This window comes from Crotalus tigris, unplaced genomic scaffold (genome assembly GCF_016545835.1).
Source record: "Crotalus tigris isolate CLP2741 ecotype Arizona unplaced genomic scaffold, ASM1654583v1 scf7180000017666.379230911805:20528666, whole genome shotgun sequence".
NCBI classification, from domain to species: domain Eukaryota; kingdom Metazoa; phylum Chordata; class Lepidosauria; order Squamata; family Viperidae; genus Crotalus; species Crotalus tigris.
This window is the reverse complement of record NW_024096552.1, coordinates 2720742-2744496: the sequence shown is the minus strand read 5'-3', so window position 1 is coordinate 2744496 and position 23755 is coordinate 2720742. Positions and strand designations below refer to the sequence as shown.

The following is a 23755-nucleotide window of genomic DNA, read 5'->3' as shown; positions in this document are numbered from 1 at the left end:
TCAGAAACCAAAATGAGAGACAGGTTTCTTCTGGGTTTTTTTTTGGGGGGGGGACTGCCTGTCAAGCCTTACAAAGTGACCAGGATGGTCCAGGCACAATAGCTTGCCACATGCTTGGGAGGGGGGAAGTTTGGTATGAGAGCCATTAACAGCTGTCAGCTACTTCCTGAGAACCAAGGACACAAAGAGAGATGTTTATTGAAGATTGTGGATTCTCTCATAACAATTGCCTAACGTATAATTGGATAGCGTGACCCGCATGAAGAGGAGAGGGAGGTTTCTATTCTTTTAATATATCAATTTAGGCACAAAACCCCCAGAGCTGGTTTTCCTTGCAACAGTGCCGAAATGTTAATAAAGTTTTGCATTAAAGTTAATTGTCTCAGCTGTGTTTACTTCGTTGACAGTATAATTGTTTCCTACAGCTTAGAGGCTTTTATCTCTCACTATGTCTCAAATTGACTAGTCTCTGCTCCTTTCAAGGGATAATCACTTTGATTCTCTCTATCAATCTTCAGAGTGGGAAAGGTGTTCAGTGCATGATAAACTTTATTATGAGGCAAGATGTGCATTCAAGTGGAATGCAGAGCTAACCCTTGACTTAAGAACATAATTGGGATAAAAAAATTTCCATTGCTAAGCAAGGCAGTTAAGTGAGTTGTGCCCCATTTTACAATCTTTTATGCCAGCGTTCTTAAGCAAAATGTCTGCAGTTGTAAAGTGAATCATGAAGATGTTATGTAAACCCAACTTCCCCTATTGACTTTACTTGTTAGAAGTCAGCTATGGAAGTTCACAAATGGTGATTAAGTGATCTCAGGATTCTGTAGTCGTTGTAAACATACACTGGTTGCCAAATGCCCAAATTTTGATCACGTGATCATGGGATGCTGTAACGGTTGAGGACCGGTTAGAAGTTATTTTTCTCCAGCAGGATGGCTGTAGAGTCCAATGGATGGGTTCTATGACAGCCTTCCTGCCCGGCAGACTGGGTAAAAAACTTTGGCCACACCCCTTCCTCTGGGCGTGACCCCAGTTTTGACTCAGTCTCGAAGCCCGATAGCAGTGCGAGATTCAGCTCTTCAAAAATCCATAGCTTAAGACAAAATCTCCCTCTTCCCAGACTAAATTTCCAGACGAAATTAGCAATAACAAGACCTTTAGCAGCTGGCTCAGACCGGATCTCCACCCAACGGAGGATCATCGGAGCGGTTAGAGTATCCCCAAGGGCTAGGGAGACCAGCCAAGGGGCTCGGGGGGCTCACCGGGTCGTTTACCGACCCCCAGCACATTTATCAGCCGATCGGCGCGGGGCCCTCCCCCCCCTTGCACTCAAAGCCCGAAAGGGCCGCTTTAGCTGACGTTCGCCTCCTGGCTTGCCCCCCCCTTTTTCCTTTGCCGGCGCGCAGGGAGGACAAGGAAAATTTCAGAGCCGGCAGCTAGAACCGCCATTGTGAGCCTCGTGGTCTCCATAGGCTGTGGTTGGGGGGAGTGGCCTCCAATTCGCCATTTTGAACGAGCGGATTAACCCGCCGTTCCATTGTGGGTGGGGCTTTTCGCCATCCGGAGGAGCCTACTTCCATTACAAAGAGGGAAGAGGGGGAAAATAGGCAAACTGCAATCAATTCGAACGTGATCTGTTTTTACAGTCACAAATTGGGGGAGTTAAAGTCACCAGTTGCATTGTGTTGGACCAGGGCTGAAGAGTCCTGGGATTAGGTGAGGAGGTGAGGAGGAATAATTTTCTCTAACTGTTCATATAGTGACCTTTAGTCACTGCCTTGCAGGATCTCCTGTCCAAAGAATCCTGTCTGTCCGGCCATTGTTGGTATAGGCAGAGGAGGGCTCAGCCCCAAGCATCTGCATCTGATCTGCGTATCTTATTCCCCCACTCCAGGCATTACCTACTCGGGGTGTCTGGAACAATGACAGACAATGTCTCGTATTCAGTCACACAGGTCCCTCAATTGTCCCCCCCACAACAGCAGCAAAAACGCAGATCCTCTGAACCAGAGGTGGGGGGGAAGAAGAAGGCTAAAACAAAGCATCTTACTCAGAAGGGACAATCTAAAACGGCTGAGCGAGAGGCTTCGAGGAGACATTTGGCTTTAGAAAGACAAATTAGCAGGGCACAGAGAACCAATTCCACTGGGACAAGCATGGTTTCCCCTGTCCCAGTGGTGACACCCATCTCAGAACCTACTGCCCAGGAAGTTCTCAAAACTTGGTCTCCTCCTGGGGAAACTGAACAGTTAGATTCCTCCACTCCCTCCTCACCAACTTCTTCACCCGACCACACTCCAGCGTGTCATTCCAGCGACAAAGCGCAGGAGAACATATGGTCGGCACGATTCCAGGCATTCATGCAGGATGCCTTTTCCCAGTTCATGGCTTCTAAGGGACAAGTGGCCTTTCACACACCCCATAAGGGACGACCCAGGCCGCCCCCTACCAACATTTCTGAGACTTCCTCTCAAATAGGAGACGGTGACTCAGTAGACCTTGATATGTCAGACATGCCCCTTTCGGAGGATGAGGAGACCTCACCTGAGCAGGCGACGAGCTCTGGCCTCTTTAACCCTGCGCTCCTAAAATCACTCCTGATAAAGGCAGTCTCCACAGTCAGCCTAACTTCAGTACAGGAGGAGATGCCCTCTACAAGCAAGGAGGCCAATCCTCTATTTGCCAAGAAGGTCTCACAGGATAAGTACATTCCATGTCCGGAGGTCTTCATGACCACGGTAGAGGAACAATGGTCCTCACTGGCAAGCCCACCGGCGCCCAATAGCGTGGAAAGAAAGCTGTTCAACCTTTCTCCCTCATTCTCGAACATGTTAGAGGTTCCTATGGTAGATAACCCCTTGATCTCATTATTTTCTACCTCCGCGATTCCAGGAGACATGGCGGAAGCCTTGAAACCGGAAGAAAAGAAATTTGAACACTCCCTCCGTCGCTCCCACATGGCTGCAGCCTGGGCGGCCAAAGCAGCCACCTCATCATCATTCTTCGCGAGGGCCTGCATTATGTGGCTGAGGGAGCTGCAAAGCACGGTGCCTCCAGATCAGGTCAGAGTACACCAGATATTGGCCAAGCTCCTCGCGGCCTCTCAATTCACGGCTGACGCTTCGCTGTACGCAACCAAGTACGCGGCAAGATCCATTGCGGCCACAGTAGCCTCGCGTAGGCTACTGTGGCTCAAAAATTGGAAGACAGACCTGAGGTCCAAGTGGCGTCTCTCAACGTCCAAATACAGCGGGGCATTCCTATTTGGGTCCATACTGGACCCACATGTCAGTGAAGGCAGAGACAAGAGGAAAATATTAGTACACCCATCAAAGAAGTTTGATAGGAGAAGCAGTCAAGACTTCCGGAGACAGGACTCCCGCCCAGGAAGCCCCTCGGAATGGAGGCAGCCCTTTTGGTCAGGGCAATCCTGGGACTGGCCCAGAGGCTCGCGATCCTTCTATCCGAGACAGGATCGACCCCAGGATCGCCAAAACACAGGAGCCAGAGGCCAGTTCCAGTCCAGACGCCCATATAGGGGATCGGGAGGCAGATCCTTTAAGCGCACCAAGTGACGCCAAACAGGACACTCCCATCGGGGGTCGGTTAGGAAATTTCATCGAGGTCTGGGAGCAGACCACTACCGACTCCTGGGTCTTGGAAACGATCAGGCATGGCCTGACCTTAGACTTCTGTTCTCCCCCACCAAGCCGGTTCATCAGATGTCCCATCTCCAGAAAGGTACACAAGGCAAGGTTGCTAACTTTGGCCATAGCTCACCTCCTGTCAATTCAAGCCATAGAGAGGGTACCAAGGGGAGAGGAAGGAAGAGGATTTTATTCCATCCTCTTCGTTATCCCGAAGCCGTCAGGAGGATGGAGAGCAATATTGGACCTGAAGGGCCTGAATTATTACATAAAATACAGGAGGTTCAAGATGCACTCCTTGAAATCCATCCTAGCCAGCGTCAGGGAAGAGGATCTACTATCCTCAATAGACCTAACAGAGGCGTACCTACACATCCCCATTCATCCCAGCTACCGGAAATTCCTCAGATTCACCTACGCGGGCCGACATTACCAATACAGGGCCCTACCCTTCGGACTATCCTCAGCGCCAAGGGTATTTACCAAGATTCTAGCTGTAATAGCGGCCCATCTCAGACTGATGCCGGTTCGCGTACAGTTCTATCTGGACGACATCTTGATCCAGTCCAGATCTCAGGAACAAGCAAGGGTAGATCTCAAGACCACAATCCGAACCCTGCAGGGGCATGGATTCTCGGTCAATTTGGCCAAAAGTCATCTCACTCCCTCAAGGAGACTGCAACACCTAGGCGCAGTAATAGACTCGTCACAGTGCAGGGTATACCTTTCCCAGGATCGACGAATCAGCATATCCAAGCTAATTCAACAAATTCAGAGAATCAGGAGAGTGCCCTTGATACAGCTCTCGAAACTCCTGGGAAAGATGATATCTTGCATGGGCATTATACCATGGGCAAGACTCCACTCGAGGGAGTTGCAGTGGTTCCTCCTACCCTACCAGAGGAGGAATCTCAGCACCTCCAACAGGAAGGTCTTGGTATCAGCACAGGTGATGAGATCTCTGAAATGGTGGATATCTCCCAAGATACTCAAGGGGAGCATATTCAAAGAGCCGAACAGGGTCACGCTCACGACAGATGCGAGCCGGTTCGGATGGGGAGCCCACTTGGGAACCCAGATAGCACAGGGCCAGTGGGACCAGAAGGACCTCTCACACAGCATCAATTGGCTAGAGCTCCGGGCCATCCACCTGGCCCTACGCCATTTCTCACATCTAGTAACAGGGAGGCACGTCCTCGTGTTAACGGACAATGTAGCAGCCAAGGCCCATGTAAACAAGGAAGGGGGAACGCAATCAGCGGAACTAATGAAGGAGGCGTTAGCTCTGGCTCGGTGGGCAGAAACCAACGTGAGTTCTATCAAGGCAGAACACATCTCGGGGGAGGCAAACACCCAGGCAGACTGCCTGAGCAGAGCCAAGGTGGATCAGGCGGAATGGCGCCTGGATCCGGCTCTGTTCGAGGAGATCTCCCGGAGATTCGGGCAACCGCACCTGGACCTATTTGCCAACCACAAGAACACACAACTCCCCAGGTTCTTCTCCAGATTCCCGTCTCCGGGGTCGGAGGGAACGGATGCTCTCAGGTGTCGGTGGCCGGCGCATCTCCTGTACGCCTTCCCACCGTTGCCCTTAATACCGGCGACCATACGCAAGCTGATCCGGGAAGGCGCAGAGATAGTCTGCATTGCCCCGCATTGGCCACGGCGCCCGTGGTTTGCCGACCTTGTGGACCTTTCGATATCACCCCCGTGGAGGATTCCCCCGGACAGAGTAACTCTCAGCCAGGGCAAGTTTGTGCACCCAGACCCCCAGTGGCTACAACTAGCCGCTTGGCATTTGAGCGGCAAAGTTTAGCCAAGCAAGCTTACTCGGCAGGGGTGATATCGATCATACAAGCTTCACGACGAGCGTCCACGAACAGGATTTACGATGCTACATGGAAAGGCTTTTGTAGGTGGTGCGCTTCTGTGCACCTAGATCCAGCTACAGTATCCATCCCCAATATTCTAGATTACCTCCTGGAGGGTCTTAACAAGGGCCTGTCAGTCAACACTATTCGCAGACAGATATCGGCCCTCTCAACTGTTCTCTCTTGCGACAGCTTGACATCCCTAGCGCAACATCCAGCGATTAGTGCCTTTTTAAAGGGGGCGTCCAACACAAAGCCCCCCGTCATTCACAGGTACCCGTCTTGGGACCTGCCTAAAGTCCTTCTAGCCTTGACATCAGCACCATTTGAGCCCCTTGATTCATGTTCTCTTCACCACCTATCGCTGAAGGTGGCCTTCCTCGTGGCAATCACTTCAGCAAGAAGAATTTCAGAACTAGCGGCACTATCAGTAAGGAAGGATCTGTGTACCTTCTTCAAGGACAGGGTCGTCCTTAGGCCAGACCCGGCCTTCATTCCGAAGGTAAACAGCATCTTTCACAGATCTCAGGAATTGATTCTTCCCGATTTCTGCCCAAAACCCAAACAGAGGCTAGAGCATAGATGGCACAAGCTGGACGTGCGTAGAGCGCTGTGTTTCTACGTGAAACGCACGTTGACATTCCGCAAGACAGAAGCATTATTTGTTTCCTTTCAACCATCATCTATGGGAAAGAAGGTGTCTTCTTCCACCATAGGTAGGTGGATCAGAGCCTGCATAGCCCAGGCCTACGTCTCGCAGGAACTACCAGCACCCGCACATGTGACTGCCCACTCAACACGGAGCGCAGCCACTTCGGCGGCGTGGCTAACACAAGCGCCGGTAGAAATTTGTAAGGCAGCGACGTGGTCTTCACCGTCTGTCTTCATCCGGCATTACCGTTTAGACTCCCTGGCCGCATCAGATGCTGCCTTTGGTAGAAGAGTGCTACAGCAAGTCGTATCTGCTCAGAATTCGGTAGCCTAGACTTCCCTCCCAGGGGGACATGAGGGCTTTGGTATGTCCCATCCATTGGACTCTACAGCCATCCTGCTGGAGAAGGGGCGTTGACTTACCTGAACGCCTTTTCTCAGCAGGATGATGTAGAGTCCAAGCCCACCCAGGGGTTAGGTCTAGGTAGGTAGGTAATAAAGAGCTGCAATATTGATTCCAACAAAGTTTCTCGCCTAAGTCAAAACTGGGGTCACGCCCAGAGGAAGGGGTGTGGCCAAAGTTTTTTACCCAGTCTGCCGGGCAGGAAGGCTGTCATAGAACCCATCCATTGGACTCTACATCATCCTGCTGAGAAAAGGCGTTCAGGTAAGTCAACGCCCCTTTTCAGTGCTGTTTAATTTCAAATAATTGCTAAGTTGTAAGTTGAGGATTAAGTGTACTAGGTTTCAGTTAGTGATATTGGTCGGAATATTATTTATTCCATGAAATTGTGTCATATCTATGATCCTGTTAATGCACTATTGAAGGACTAATTCCCTCGTTATAATAGTCATACAGTTCATAGGTTCTTTGCCTAGCTTTGATTTATCTAACATCAAACAATAGCTGGAACATTGGTGATGACTAGACTAGAGGGAGTCTTTCTGGTCAGAAATGATGATGACCGCATCATTAATAATAATCAGTGAATCAGTAAAGGACCCCATAATTGAGTGTCAAGTCACAACCCTCACTTTTATCACATTCTTTTCTTAAACTATGTCTTTGCATATCTACCTCAAGCTTGATCACATTAAGAGATTAGGTTGGAAAAGGTATAGCCTACAGAGCTATTGCATGTAATATCCTGTCTTCTGAACACATGAACCCACTTTAGATTCCAGCACAAAGTCAGAATTTTACAACAGAGTTAATGCCTATATTATTTTTTTATTCTTTTGAATTGCTAGTAAAACCTGAACTTTGTTAATAAACAAAATCACACTTGTCATTCCAGATTTATTCCCTTAGTATTGAAAAAAGCCGTTTCTGACTATAGGACTAGTCATGTCAGTTCTGGTTTTCAAAGTTATTAAAAATTGGCTTTCTTGTCTTATAGTGAATAACATTTGAGATAGTGTTCAAAATATCTTGATTTTATTCTTAGGAACTTCAGGATATCTGTTAGGTTTGTGTCACATCCTGTGACATGTTTTCTCTTCCATTATAGTTGGAGAAAGTGCTACAGCAAGGGGATATCAGTGAATGCTGTGAACCTTACATGGTCATGAAGGAAACAGATGCTTTGAAGGTAGATGAAATCCAGCACAAAAAAATTGCTAGCTATGTGTGAAATTCCAATAGAAGAGAACATATGTAGCTCAGGGTTGAACTGTGGAATTCTTGATGCTCTCTGAGCTTGGTGGTTTGTTGCAGGCATTTCATTACAGACTTGGTAACATTATTAGTGTGAGATTTGCTTCCTGTTTATAATTAGTAGCTTTCCCTGCCAGGTTTTATTTTTGGGGGATTCGGGATGTTTTGAAATAGGGATGGTTGTTAGATGTAAGACAGACCTGTTAATTTAGTTTAATTTCATTTGAATCATTTGCCTAACTCCAGACATTTTCACTGGAATAACAATAGTTTGTCATTCAGAATGATTATTTAGGCAGCTATTCCTAACAGGGTGCTTCAGCTCACATAATTTCCAGCCATATTGCCTATTGAAGCCCAATTCATCTACTGAGGACAAATTTGGTTAAAACTGTGATAAGGATAAAACAATTAAAATTGAACCACAGTGATGGTGTTTTCCCCTTATGCTTTCAGAACAAGGAGAAGTTGGAGAAACTGCGAGTGGCAGGAGAGCAATTTTGCACCCGGTTGGGGCGCTACCGTATGCCATTTGCCTGGACTGCCATTCACCTCATGAATATAATTAGCACTACTGGGATGCTTGAGAGGGATGCTTCAGACTCTGAAAATGGTTAGTCATTTAAGACTCAGCTTAGTGTATTCCTGTATTTGCGTAATAACGTCTCCTTGAGTTTGTTTTGACCCCAAGATAGGATAGGAACTAACTATTTCTGGATCAAACAAACTTGCTCTGTGAGAATGGGCACTTGCCATAGGTGGATTGAGTGAAAGATAGAATGCATAATGTGGGAAGACTGGGAAAGCTGCCCTTGAAAAGCATTCAGAAGCTGCAACTGGTGCAAAATGCAGTAGTACTGGCAATTGTTTGCGCTCCTCAGGCAGTGCACATTGCTTCTCCAGCACTGGAGATGGATAATCCATCAATGGGTTTAGACTGTGTTCCTGCCCAATCAGATCAAGTCAGCCAAAGTTGCAATGCCTGTCCTGGGCTAGAGTGTCCCAGTCTCAACTTGATCTTGCCCAAGAAAGACATAGCAAGTTGGCTCTTAGGCAGGTACAGTTTCCTTTAGTGGATTCTTTATTCTCTATTCTCTTCAGTCTTCTGTGACAGTGCTGTATTTAGCACTGTGTATTTTACTCTCATTTGGCTGAAGAACTGTTTGCCTTTAAATAGGAACGGAGGCCTTTGTTCCTCCCCCTCCCCCCCACTTCCAACCATAAAGGCTTGAGGCTGAGGGGACTTGCTTCCCCTCTGTAACACAGCCCTCCTTCTCTTGGACAGCACTGGGCTCAGTGCTGCTCCTCAGCCCTCCACAGTTCCCCATTGCCTGGAAAAGCCTCTGGACACATGCGAAGGCTAAAAACGGCCGTTTGCAGCTGGTGCGTGTTCAGAAGGCCGATTACCTCTTTTCCAGCCTTTCTTCATGATCAGAGCTTGCAGCTGCAGCTCCTGGGGGGGGGGCAGAGTGAGAGCGCAGGCCCCAGACGGCTGTTTGGAGCCAGAGAGCATTCCAAAGCTCCATTTTTTTTCGTCTCGGAGGGCTGCTTGGTTTAGGGTGGAAGGGGGTGCCGGCAACAATACCCCCAGACCTCATGCGGCCGCCATTTTGAATGTGGTGGTCATTTTGAGTGTGGCAGCCTTTTTGGGTGTGGCCGCCTTTTTGTGTCCCTTATTGGGACTGGGTCTTTCTTGAGGCCACCATTTTGGGGCCTGCTCTGTGCCCTTTTCTCCCCTGCGGCCACCATTTGAGGCCTCTGGAGCCTCAGTTTGCACAGGGACCCTTCACGGCCACTGTTGCCTCAGAACAGGCCTGCTAGATTCCTCAGGCCTACTTCTTTCATCTGCTCTAAATACAACCTTACATAATACCATTCCAAGGCCTGTCAGACCTCAGTCAGTATTTGATCTCCACAGCCATTCAAGCCTGTAATATATCCATTTCACAGCCTGCTTAGAATGTTTGGCTCTATCTGGTTTGTTCCTTTTCTTTCACGTGCATTTAATCTCCTTGGATTCAATTTCTGGGTTCTTGGTGTCTCCAGGTCTCTCTGAAAACCAGGATTAGTCCATTGGGATCCTGGGCCTAATTACATTAACAGCTCTATCTGGGTTCCAGGCGTCCCCTATCGTGCACCTGTTCTTATCCACACGAACAGCTCTGTCTGGATACCAGGCGTCCCCTACCATGCGCCTGTTCTTATCCACACAATCAGCTCTATCTGGATTCCAGGCGTCCCCTATAATGCGCCTGTTCTTACCCGACCAATAGCAGTCTCCGGATACCAGGGGTCTCCTATCGTGCTCCTGTGTTACCTGAGGATGGAGGATACTAGGCCCCCCACAAAGGACGTCTTGCCGTCCTCCTCGACTGCAAAATGCCACAAATCCTCTAATCAAGAGACCACAGGTAAGATCTTGGCCAAAGCCAAGGCCAGGTCTACCTCAAAAACTTCCAAGGGAGCTGAAAAGCAGGCCACCAGGAGACACCAAGCCCTAGAGAAGGAATTCTCTAAAGCACAGAAGCTAGCCAGGTTGGAGACCTCAGAAGCTGAAGTGCCTTCGTTTGATCTGCCCCTGGGGCCCTCCGCTTCTCCACTGGGGATATAGTCAACAGGGGAACCTTTCCTGTCTCCTGCAGTGGGGGACACAGACAGGGTTCATCCCATCACTTAGCCCTCCACTCCACGGGCTCAACACGTGGCCCCTGAAGCTACTTTCACCCCCACTGCAGTCGGGCTTAGGCCAAGTGAACCGGTCCCCCTCCCCATGGAGGACCACCTAGCTGAGATGATTGCACAGGCGGTAGAGCACGCTCTTGAGGCCAGATCGCAAGCGGTTAGGTCACCCGCGGTCACCTTTCTACCCACCCACCAGCCGGCTACTGAATCCTATCACGCGCCTTCTTCCCCTTCGCAGTCCATTTACTCTGGGGACTCGTCATCTTGTGAATACGAGGCTGATCTGGAGATTCCGATGTCTGAGGAGGAGGAACCCTCCCCTGAGACACCATCACTTAGCGGTCTCTTTAACCCTGCCTTTTTTGTGCCCCTGCTTCATAAGGCACTTCCACGGCACATCTCGGACCTGATCCTTCCACGCCGGCAACTTCACTCCCTCCAGACTTGGAGGCGGATCAGAATTTCACCAAACCGGTAACGACACAATACTGCATTCCTTGCCCTCCCATGTTCCTCAACGCGGTCCAAAAGCAATGGGTATCCCCGGCCTCTTTTCCCCTTCCAAGCAGCAATGAGAAAAGACATTATAACGTGGCCCAGGACCTGGAGGTGGCTCTGGAGGTACCCGCAGTAGATGAACATTTAGGACCCCTTGTGTCTCCAACCGTCATTCCTGGCAACGTTTCTGAGGCCCTCAAGGCTAAGGACCGTAAATGTGAGCTCTCTTTCCATAGAACACATCAAGCCACGGCGTGGGCTATCAGAGCAACTACCTCTGCATCCTTTTTTAACAGGTCTGCTTTCCCCTGGCTTAGACAGCTTCAGGCCAGGATACTAGCAGAGGATATCCGCACGCATCAAGATCTAAGTCAGATGGTGGCAGCTACAGAATATGCTTCCGATGCCACCCTCCAGGCTGCCAGGTTTTCCTCCAGAGCCATGGCATCCAACGTCACTGGCCACCGTATGCTCTGGTTGAAATACTGGCACGCTGACGCCAAGTCCAAATGGCGCTTGTTAGCAGCCCCTTATCAGGGAGGGAAATTGTTTGGTGAAGCTCTGAATCCTTACCTCACTGAGAATAAGGATAAACGTAAGGTCCTCAATTACCTCCTTAAACGGTCGGACAAACGTCCCAACACCTACTCACGGAGGCAGCCCTTTTGCACTGGACCCAGGTCCAACTACTTCCAGCCCAACCGTTCTTTCCCTATCAGACAAGACAGACAGGACAGACAGTCTGACAGACAGGTTTCCAGACCCAGACAACAATTTCAGGGCAAACGGCCCTTTCACGGGAGCGGCCGCCCATTCCGCCAATCCAGGTGACTCTCAGACGGATCCTCCCATCGGGGGCAGACTTTCTCTTTTTGCCCGCCAGTGGGAAGCCACCACCATGGATGCATGGGTCCTAAACACCGTGCGTCATGGACTGTCCCTGGAGTTCATCTCCAACCTCCTGGTGCCATTGGATCAGAAAGGTCGGGCATTTTACTCCATCCTCTTCATCGTCCCCAAGGTGTCAGGGGGATGGAGACCCATCCTGGATCTAAAAGGATTAAACTATCATCTTGCATACCGCAAATTCAAGATACAAGTGCTCCAGTCCATCTTGGGAAGAGTAAGAAGGGGGGACTTCCTGACGTCTATCGACCTCCTGGAAGTGTACCTCCACATCCCTATCTCTCTCACCCACCGCTGGTTTCTAAGATTCACAGGGGACATCATTATCATTACAGAGCACTCCCGTTTGGCCTATCCTCGGCTCCGAGAGTCTTTACCAAGATCCTGGCAGTTCTAGCAGCTCACCTGAGAATGGTGCTAGTCAGAGTCCAGTGCTACCTGGACAACATTCTAATCCAGTCATCATCGATCCAGGCTGCTCAGGCAGATCTTGAACTGGTAATAATGCTGCTCCAGAATCACGGGTTCTTGGTGAACTTCTCCAAGAGCCATTTGGTCCCCACAACACGGTTATTACACCGAGGGGCCATCATAGACACGGTGGAATGCCGGGTCTATTTATCCCAAGAACGCCGAGATAGCATCAGTGAGTCGATTCTCCAATTGCGCAGGGGTCGAACGGTGACGTTGGCTAGCCTCTCCCAATTACTGGGGAAGATGATCTTGGCCATTGCGATTGGGCCAGGCTCCACTCCAGGAACCTTCAGTGGTTCCTGCTCTCCTTCCAGAGACTGAACATCAGTTCCTCCAATCAAAGGGTGAGACTTCCACTTCACGTCTCGTGATTCCTTACATGGTGGCTCTCGTCGGCCATGCTCAAGGGGTCTTACTTCAAGGAGCCCGATTGACTCACCCTTACGACTCACGCCAGCCTATTTGGCTGGGGAGCGCACCTTCGCTCACAGTGGGCCCAGGGCCATTGGTACCGCTCCGACCTTCGGCATAATATCAACTGGCTAGAGCTCAGGGCCATACACCTGGCCCTGCACTACTTTCATGGCGCAGTAGCGAAGCGTCACGTGTTGGTCCTCATGGACAACATGGCTGCCAAGGCACATGTGAACCAGCAAGGGGGCACCCGATCTTGTGCACTCTTGACTGAGGCAGTCCTGCTGGGCTCCTGGGCAGAAGCCAACCTGGCCTCCATCAGTGCTGACCGCATTTCAGGGGAGGCAAACACTCAGGCCGACTTCCTGAGCCGGGTGATGGTGGACCATTCAGAATGGCGCCTGCACCTAAGGATCTTCAGGGAGATCTGCCACCGCTTCAGATTGCCAGTTCTAGACCTTTTTGCCTCCCTGACAAATGCCCATCTCCAGCAATTCTTTTCCCGCTTTCTGTCTCCAAGGGCGGAACGAGCGGATGCTCTTCAGAGCCCGTGGCCAGAGGGACTGCTTTATGCCTTCCCTCCTCTTCCTCTTCTTCCGGCGGTTGTCTGCAAGCTTCTTCGGGAGCAGGTGGAGGTTTTTCTAGTGGCCCCCTGTTGGCCATGGAGACCATGATTCGCCGACCTAATGAACCTCTCTCTAGTGGCCCCATGGAGGATTCCCCCAGATCGGGTCTCACTCAGCCAGGGGACCTTTCTTCATCCAGACCCCCAATGGCTCCAATTAGCCATCTGGCACTTGAGCGCTCGATCCTGTCCCAGGAGTCCTGCTCGCCAGGGGTCATTACCGTAATCCAGGCCTCCCGTTGGTCCTCTACCAACCGTATTTATGAGGCTGCGTGGAGGAACTTCTGTTTGTTGTGCTCGAACCACCACTTGACTATTCTAGACTTGACAATTCCACATATATTGGATTACCTTCTACAGGGTCTGGAGAGGGGCTTGGCTCCAAACATATTGCGCAGACAAGTCGCCACTCTCTCCACTGTACTTACCTGTGACTCAGCGGTTTCCTAGGTCATCATCCCTTGATCTGCTTGTTCACCAAGCCCCCTGTAGTGCACAGGTATCCCTCATGGGACCTGCCGCAAGTTCTTCAGGCTCTAACCAGACCGCCCTTTGAGTTCCTCAAGACATGTGATATACGATACGTATCGCACAAGGTCGCATTCCTGGTGGCAATCACGTCTGCGAGATGAATCTCAGAATTAGCGGCACTTTCAGTCAGAGATGACTTGTGCTTTTTTCACCAGGACCGAGTGTCCTTCATCTGGACCCTGCCTTTCTTCCTAAGGTCAATTCTCTTTTCCACAGGGCTCAAGAAATTGTACTCCCAGATTTCTGTCCTCACCCATCTCATGCCTTGGAACGGCAATTACACCTTCTGGATGTCCGCAGAACGCTCTGTTACTACATCTCACGGACAGCTGCCTCCCGCAACTCTGAGGCCCTCTTTGTCTCCTTCCATCCTTCTTCCAAGGGTCGGAAGGTGTCCTCCTCCATGATTGGCAGGTGGATTAGGGGGTGTATTGCGTGGACGTACCAGGCTGAATCATTGCTGGTTCCACAATGGGTAACGGCCCACTCAACCCATAGCGCAGCTACTTGCACGGCCTGGGTCACTCAGATGTCCATTGAGGACGTTTGCAGAGTGGTCACATGGTCTTCACCATCTCCTTTTATAAGGCATTACAAAATTGACAGGTTCACCTCGGCGGAGGCCTCCTTTGGTAGGATTCTCCAACAGGTCATACCTCAAAGTGCCACACCGGATCGGCCTGATCCCCTCCCTCAGGGACAGTAGGCTTTGGTATGTCCCATTGATGGATTATCCATCTCCAGTGCTGGAGAAGGGGCGTTGTCTTACCTGAACACCTTTTCTTAGCACGGAGATGGATAATCCACTCCTGCCCTTGCAAGTTACTTAGGCCTAGGGCTAGATTTATGAGCCAACTCGTCTTGCTGTCAGTCATGGCTTCGCCTACGTCGAGACTGGGACACTCTAGCCCAGGACAGGCGTTGCAACTTGGCTGACTTGATCTCATTGGGCAGGAACACAGTTTAAACCAGGGGTAGGTAACCCAAAACACTCAAAGAGCCACTTGGACCCATTTCCCACCGAAAACAAAACACCGGGAGCTTATAATATACATACATACATACATACATACATACATACATACATACATACATACATACACACACACACACACACACACATACATACATACACACACATACATACATATACAGACAGACAGACAGACAGACAGACAGACAGACAGACACAGGTAAAAAAGGATATATGCAGTGTTGTCTTCATTTTAGATGTCAAAAGGTTCTCTCTCTCTCTGTCTCTCTCCCTCTCTCTCTATCTGCCCTTGGCTGCCAGTCCTTTTTCCCCACTCTCTTTCTTTCTTTCTCTCTCTCTCTCTCTCTGTCTCTCTCTCCCTCTCTCTCTGTCCTTAGTCTGCCAGTCCTCTTCCCCCCCCTCTCCCCTCCCTCCTATCTGCTGCTCACCTGGCAAGCTGGCTTCAAGCTGTTCTCCAACAAGCTGGGGGGGGGGGTAGGCAACCTCGGCTCTTTTATGACTCATGGACTTCAACTCCCAGAATTCCTGAGTCAGCATAGCTGGGCTAGCTCTCTCCTGCCCTTCCTGCTTCCTGCTTCCTGCAGAGATGCAGCAAAGGGAGGAGCTCCGCCCAATAAGCTTTTCAGTTCCTTGGAGAACACTGTGAGTGCACTCTCTTTTTTACATATACACACACACACACATACACATACACAAACACAAACACACACACAGAGACAGAGAGAGAAGCAGGGAAGTACAATTGCCTCTCTCTGTCTCTCTCTGCAAATGGCAGAGGAGGCTGGGAGCCACAGGGGAAGGCTCAAAGAGCCACATGCGGCTCCGGAGCCGCAGGTTGCTGACCTGTGGTCTAAACCCATTGGTGGATTATCCATCTCCTTGCTGAGAAAAGGTGTTCAGGTAAGACAACGCCCCATCCCTGCTCCATGAGCTGCATTGATTACCAGTGTGCTCCCAGGTGCATTTCAAAGTACTAGTAATAGCCTATAAAGCCCTACATGGCATGGGACTAGGCTATTTGAGGGACACCTCTTCCAGATTACATTTGCTTGGATGTAACAGTGTGATTCTAAACGGGGCTGTGAAATTTTTCTTACAGTTTCCAAGAGATTCTATTTATCCCACACTAGCATTAAAGATAATTTAGTAAAATCCATGCTGTTTTTGTTTCTTTGGTCTTGCCAGCTAAGGTACATGAGCTCGACACATTAGAAAGTACATTATTCTTCCAGAATGAAAACTGAGATGCCTTGTGACGGGCATCAGGAAGAAAATGCCACTCCTGTCCCCTAGCTGAATCATACTTTCTGATAGTTTACTAGCAGAAGACAATTGCAGTCAACATAAAACTGACATGCAGGCATTCAACATAGGAATCCCAATACTGAAATACAGAGTGGTGCATTTTGTTTATGATCATGAGGGTGGAAACCAGTTCAAAAGAAATTTGCAACTTTTATTTAAAGACAGGAATACTCTTTCAGTAGATTCACAATTAGAGATAAGAAATTTAAGTCCATCTTCGTGATCATATTTCAAATTCCCCTCTTTGGCAAACCTTACATGCCATTGGCAAACTACATTGTGCCTTATCCCTGCTATAGTGTTCATATAGCTTTTATATTCCACTGACTCCCTATAGGAGCTTTGGAGATACCCACTTGCCAAGAGGCATCAGAATATCATAAAGAATAGCCTCTATAATAGACTGTGATAATTTAGGGCTCATTTTTAGGATACTAAGATTCCCTTCCAGGCAGATGTGTTAATGGCTACTGTTCTGTTTCTTGGGGGCCCTTTTGATTTGCTTGTTTTTAAAAAGCAAGAGAATAATTTTCAAAAATGGATAATTAGTGCTCTACATTCTCAGATAGATTATATGCAAACTGTAGTCTGTATCCATTTTGTTTGCCATTGAAATAACATTTACTCTTTTTTTCTGTGCTGGAGATAAACTTTAGAATAGAATAGAGCTGGAAGGGACCTTGGAGGTCTTCTAGTCCAGCCCCCCGCTCAAGCAGGAGAACCTATATCATTTCAGACAAGTGACGGCCCAGTGTCTTCTTAAAAACCTCCAGTGATGGAGCACCCATAATTTTGGGAGGCAAGCTGTTCCACTGGTTAATTGTCCTCACTGTCAGGAAGTTTCTCTTTAATTCCAGGTTGCTTCTCTCTCTGATCAGTTTCCAACCATTGTTTCTTATCCTGCTCTCTGGTACTTTGGAGAATAATTTGACCCCCTCTCAAATACTGGACTATTGCTATCACGTTACCCCTATTTCTTCTTTTCTTTAGACTAGCCAAACCCAAGTCCTAGCCAAACCCAAGATAAGGAATTCGAAGATCATAACAGTAATTCATCTAACTGTTAGGTTATTTCTTGCTTATGACCTCTGAGGACATATGCATGCCTTTCCTATTGAACACTCTCTCCTTTTGCAGAACGCAAAGGCACCTGGAATGAGCGTAAGAGGAAAGCCTATGGACGCCTGAGTGTTGGTGAGGAGATGTGCAGCTTTAGCAACTTCCGTCCAGCCACCCTCACAATCACCAATTTTTTCAAACAGGTTAGAAGCTAAAATGTTTTTTGGACTAGCCTCACCCAGAGCATCATGTAGGTTTAACGTTTCTGAACCTGTGAGAATGCGGATATAGAATCAGAGGGGTTGATACATCTGTGAAGTGAGTAAAGCATAAACTTCCAGAATCTCTTCTGGCAAAATATAGTAATTAGTCTGCCATGAAAGAGTGGGTAAATCACTTTTCTGTAGCTGCCAAAATGAAAATATGTCAGTGTGATGGACCCAACATTCTTGCTTAATGGAATTGGGTAAGCCCCAAGGTCTTAAAGGAAGGCAGCTGGGAGAAAGATGCCCTTGCCTTCATATTTCTTGGCATGCTGCATTTTTAAAGAGTCTGTTTAAAAAACCATTGTTTTAATCAGCATTAAAAAGATTACAGTTAACATGTCTTTATACATTTTAATTAACTAGCAGTATAACTATATGAATTATATTACTATTGTATAGATATCAACATACTTTAGAAAATATCCTAATGCAGGGGTCCCCAACCTTTGTCGGTTGGTAGACCGGAGGAAAAGAGAGGAGGAAGCATTTTACAAGCATACGTGTGTGCATGCGCACGGGGCCGCAAGCATTTGTGCGCTGCAAACGGGGCATGGCTAGTGCCTGTGTGATACTCATTAGCCCCGCCCTTGTTTCTGTGTCCCGCGGCACGGCAGTGACCATTTTTGTGCCTTGCAGTGCGGTGACACCCTGTTTTTGTGTCCCGCGGTGCAGCGGTGTTCCATTTCTGCACCCCATGGTGCGTTGTCCATTTTTGCGGCTTGCAGCATGGCGGTGGCAGCCCATTTTCGCGCCCTGAGGTGCAATGGCAGCCTGTTTTTGCGGCTGAGGTGCATCGGCATCCCATTTTCACAGTTGAGGCGTGGCGGTGTCCGATTTTCATATGAGGTGCGTCGATGTCCTGTTTCCATGCCCTGAGGCACCATGGCAATGTCCTATTTTCATGGCCGAAGTTTGGCGCCGGCGTACTGTTTTCATAGCTGAGGCACAGCAGCAGCCCATTTTTGCGCCCCGTAGCCACGGCTCTAGCACAAGTGAGTCTGTCTGGTGGCCAGGAGGCCACAGCCCACTACAGGACTGCAGCCCACAGGTTGGGGACCCCTGCCCTAATGTACTACAGTAGTCCTTGACTTACGACCACAATTGAGCCCAAAATTTCTGTTGTTAAGTGAAACATTAAGTGAGTTTTGCCCCATTTTACAACCTTTATTTTCCTCAGTTGTTAAGTGAATGGTTGCAATTGATAAGTTAGTAACCTGTTTGTTAAGTGAATCTGGCTTCCCCATTGACTTTGCTTGTCAGAAGGTTGCAAAAAGTGTTCACATGACCTTGAGACAAAGCAATGGTCATAAAGAACCAATTGCCAAGCATCAGAATTTTGATCACATGATTATGGGAATGCTACAGAGGTTGTAAATATGAAAAATGTTCATAAATCACTTTTTTCAGTGCCGTTACTTTGGGCAGTCACTAAATGAACTGTTGTATGTCGAGGACTACCTGTATATCTATAATAAAACTGTATAAACACAGGGAAAAATAGAAAGAAAATCATACCAAATGACCTAGGGAGAAAGTTAAAACCAAAAAGACCTTTGTAGAATTGAAAAACCCTTAAAAAACAACTAAACAAATTACAGGTAATCCTCGAGTTACGAGTATAATGGAGCCTGCATGTTCCACTCATAACTTGAAAACTCGTAGAGTGACTCTCGTACCTCGAATGAGACCACTCCTTTGCTCATTAAAATACATGTGGCTTGTTAAGTGCACATGGCCTAGTGATGGAACAGGCCACCAAGGCCTCCCCGACCCACTAAGATACCTCATATTTCTCCCTCCCTTCTTGCCGCACCTTGAAAAGATCTGTCTCCTCTCTGCTGCAGTTCCTGCTTTTGAGGGACAGGAAAGTCAATGGAAGCCCCTGAATGCCGTAATATTGCATGAGTTCAGGCACTGATCCTTTCACAAAGAATGGGTGCCTAAATTTTTGCACTGTTTGCGGTGCCTGCCTCCTGCTTCTCCCCAACTCTGGAGCCACATGACCGCCGCCCCGGAACAGAGATTGGGGGAAGGGTCTTCTGCATGCCTCTGGAGGTTGGATCCAGGCCTTGGAGGACTGTACCAAGCTGCTGCTGCTCGGAACGAAGCTTCCGAGGCCTGGATCCAATCTCCGGAGGCGTGCAGAAGCTCCCCCCCATCTCTGTTGCAGGTGCAAACGGCTTGGAGGACCCCTCCGAGACCTGGATCCAACCTCCAGAAGCTCTGTTCCGGACGGCAGCAGCTAGGAGTAGTCCTCTGAAGGCTGGATCCAACCTCCGAAGACATGCAGAAGACCTCCCTTATCTCTGTTCCAGGCACAAACAGCTTGGGGGACTCCTCCAAGGGCTGGATCCAACCTCCAGAGACATGCAGAAGCCCCCCCCCCAATCTCTGTTCCGGATACAAACAGCTTGGAGGACCCCTCCAAGGGCTGGATCCAACCTCAAGAGGCATGCAGAAGCCCCCCCCCCCCCAATCTCCATTCCGGGTGCAAATGGCTTGGAGGGCCCCTCCAAGGCTTGGATCCAACCTCTGGAGGCATATAGAAACCTTCTCTAGCCTCCGTTCTGGGTTGCTTGAAGGAGGCCTCTGAGGCTCTGGGGACAATGGGATCACTTTCTCCCCCAGCGCAGCGAGCTCTGGCTGGTTGGACGCGGATGCTAGGGGTCTGGCCTTCTCCCTCACTTGAAGGCTTCAAGCCTGCCTTCAGGCAGAAAGGAGTTGGGAGCAGGAGACAGGGATCTTTCGCATAGAGAATGAAAGTTTCTGAGGTCCGTGATTTGGCGCAACTTCTAACACTCGCACGAGATCACGGACTCCAGAAACTTCCATTCTCGGCACGAAGAGCATTTCCAAGCTGACTCTCCTCTCCCTCAAAGTGAAAGAAACCGTGACAGAGAGGATTTTTGCAAGGTAAGTGAGTCTGGTGTGGCAAGAAGGGAGGGGGAAGCAGTTGTGAGGAGTGGGGGGGCAATAGGATGAATGTTGCAGTGCCACTGAAGTCACTCGTAAGGGCAAATGACTGCTGTGGTGCTGCTATAGTCATAATTTTGGGACTTGCTCATAAACACTAGGGGGTGCTGATCACATAACTTTGAATGAGCGTTAAGTGAACACCCATAACTCGGGGATTACCTGTAACCTCCTTATTAATAAAATCCTAATGTATATTTTTTAAAAATATTTAAACATATATTAAGCTATCAGAACTATATAACCTTCTATTTCAATGTTGTGAATAATTTTTTAAAGAAAGAATCAAATCTAAATTGGAGAGAATTGCTTAATCTGGTTTTCAGTACAAAGCAGATTTCAAGGCTGAGAGTCTTGGCATGCTGCATCCTGATTTGATTTTTGAGTACTGAAGCTCTGCATAAACGTTTGTGGATGAGAGGTAATAGAGAACACTCATAAGAGACTATACTAGTAAATGCCACCTTCTTTGCCTTCTTCTGTCTATCTTCATTTTCAGGAAGGCGATCGTCTCAGTGATGAGGACTTGTACAAGTTCCTAGCAGATATGAGACGCCCATCTTCTGTCCTGAGAAGACTCCGTCCAGTTACAGGTAAAATAGGGTATTGTAATGCCATTCTTTGCCCCTTTTACATGCTCTAGCGTGATCTTTTCTGAGCCCAATGTGTTTCAATTTTTTCCCATAATGTGTTATAAAGTGAGACTGAGCTGCCAGTTTTCAAGTGGCACTTTGGAAATTACATTGATGTCATGAAGTATCCTTTCTTTAAAGTTCTGAGATAGCTGCATTTTCTAGAGAGCTCAGCCTGGTGACCTCAAAGTCTTTTATTTATTTACTTGAATCCCACCTTCAACATTTTTACAAATAACTCAAGGTGGTGAACATATCTAACATACCTTCCTTCTCCTATTTTCCCCAGAACAGCAACGCTGTGGGGTGGAGTGGGTTGAGAAAGAGTGATTGACCCAAGGTCACACTGCCAGCTTTCATGGCTAAGGCAGGATTAAAACTCATGGTCTCTCACTTTCTAACCTGGTACCTTAACCGCTAGACCAGATTGACTCTCTTTTCAAGTTGGCTATGCATCTACAAAACTTGGGCTGAAGCTATCAGCCATATAGTCACTGATCATTCATTCATTCATTTTCTATATCCACGCATCTCAGCCAATTATTTTTGTAATCTAAATCCCAGTATTCTGTGGATGGCTCTCTGCTGAACCATAGTTTTTTAGAATTCCCTTGACCCTTCACACATACTGTGTTTCCCTGAAAATAAGACCGGGTCTTATATTAATTTTTGCTCCAAAAGACACATTAGGGCTTATTTTCCAGTTAGGTCTTATTTTCAGGGAAATATGGTACTAAATGCCTCCCATCTGGCTAATGATCTTAACTGGGGCTTATTTTTGGGATAGGGCTTATATTACAAGCACCCTGAAAAATCACAGTAGGGCTTATTTTCTGGTTGGGCCTTATTTTCAGAGAAACATGGTAGATCTCCATGCACAATGCTAAGGTATAATATGCTTGTTTTATAATAGTATGTTATACCTTAGCATTGTGCATGAAGATGTATGTGTGAAGGGTCAATTCTATCTCTGCTCTTTAGTCCCAATGTACTTGCTTGGGCATCTTCTAAACAAAAAGAGTTCTGCTGCTAGTGCTGGTCCTTCAGCTTCAGAATGGCTTCACATAGGATAAAGATGGATCTCAACGTCATCCCATCTTCCAACTGTCCATGGTCAATCCTTGTGCTTGATGCCTGTCTAGACATGTTGCTTTGTATGTACAGTAAATCATTCTTACGTTCTTGTTTTTGCATCACAGCTCAATTCAAGATTGATATTTCACCAGTGCCAGAAAACCCCCATTATTGCCTCTCACCTGAACTGTTGCATGTCCAACCCTACCCTGATTTGCGTGTCCGACCCACCAAGGAGATCCTTGAATTCCCAGTCCGAGAAGTCTATGCCCCTCATACAACGTATCGGTGAGCACACATCTTGTGACATTGCAAATGTAGTCCCTGAGAAGAAAGAAGCTCAGTTTTGGGTGTTTTCTTACTTTCTTACTCTTTTTATACAATCTTGCATATTACCATTGAACATAGTTGATTGTGATATTCCACTGATTATTTTGTGTGGAACATAAAGCTTGTTAAAAACTTCAGTTTCTTTTCATTTCGCCTACCTCACTCTTTCTATTTTTTCTTTGAGTTGCCAAAAAGGGTTCTTCATAAAAAGATAAAGACCATGAAACTTTCAAGAAAATGCCTTCCTTCCTTCCTTCCTTCCTTCCTTCCTTCCTTCCTTCCTTCCTTCCTTCCTTCCTTCCTTCCTTCCTTCCTTCCTTCCTTCCTTTTTATGTTAAAATAGAACCCTTATTTAAAAGTCAGCAGGAGAACTTAAGGAATGATCATGTCTCTAACATTAGCTAGCATAATGAAATCCAACAGGAATAAATATGCTGATTGTCAATCTGGATTATTTTCTTCTTCTGACCTCTTACTAGTTTACCTCTAAGGCTACAGAGATAGTCATACTTAACTGCAGTGTAAATTTGTTCAGGTTTCGGATCCCCCCCTTCACTCTGGCACCTCTATGGTTCTTCATCTGAAAAGGAACATACACAGTTGCATTGGGCAGGTATACTGTCTAGCCCAGCGGCTCCCAACTATTTTTATACCCCGTACTCCTAGAACGCTTCTGATATATTCTCGCACCCCTTACAAAAGTTCGAAATAATGACAACAAATTATGCATATACACTAATTTTGAAAATCCAATTTTTTGCACCCACTGGAATATTGTTTCGCATCCACAGAGGGTGCGAGCACCCCGGTTGGGAACCCCTGGTCTAGCCAATGCCTTTATAGAGTAGGGAGGCTAGGTCTTGTTAAATATAACCTCATGTTTCTTATAATAACCAATATAAGATAAATATCTCCTTTGTCAGTGATCTGAGACTTCACTTTAATAATGACTCTGTTGTTACATATAGGAGTCAACTCTACCAGGGCTGCTGGTCACATATTTGATTTGTGTAATAGTATCTTCCCTAAGGAATATCTCTTCCTCTTGCCTTGCCTTTTTCTTGAATCCGGAGCATCTGTTTTGCCTGTTGAGCCATTTGCTCTTGCTACTGCTTGGTTGCTCCGAGTAAGAACCAGATGGTGAAATTCTGCTGTTGCACATG

The 23755-nt window shown here is 47.8% G+C and overlaps 1 protein-coding gene across 19 annotated transcripts in view; it reads left to right on the top strand.

Annotated features, from left to right (window-relative positions):
• The window catches only part of DOCK6 (dedicator of cytokinesis 6), a 184981-nt gene that overhangs the window by 78792 nt on the left and 82434 nt on the right, over window positions 1-23755 (top strand). For all 19 annotated transcript variants that reach the window (XR_005555912.1, XR_005555911.1, XR_005555910.1 and 16 more), the window contains exons 10-14: window positions 7684-7764; window positions 8286-8442; window positions 17396-17520; window positions 21056-21149; window positions 22388-22550. Coding sequence is in view for 15 of the 19 variants with exons in the window: in XM_039336457.1 (XP_039192391.1) it covers window positions 7684-7764; window positions 8286-8442; window positions 17396-17520; window positions 21056-21149; window positions 22388-22550 (620 nt within the window). In the remaining 4 variants the exon portion in view is untranslated. The remainder of the gene's footprint in view (window positions 1-7683; window positions 7765-8285; window positions 8443-17395; window positions 17521-21055; window positions 21150-22387; window positions 22551-23755) is intronic.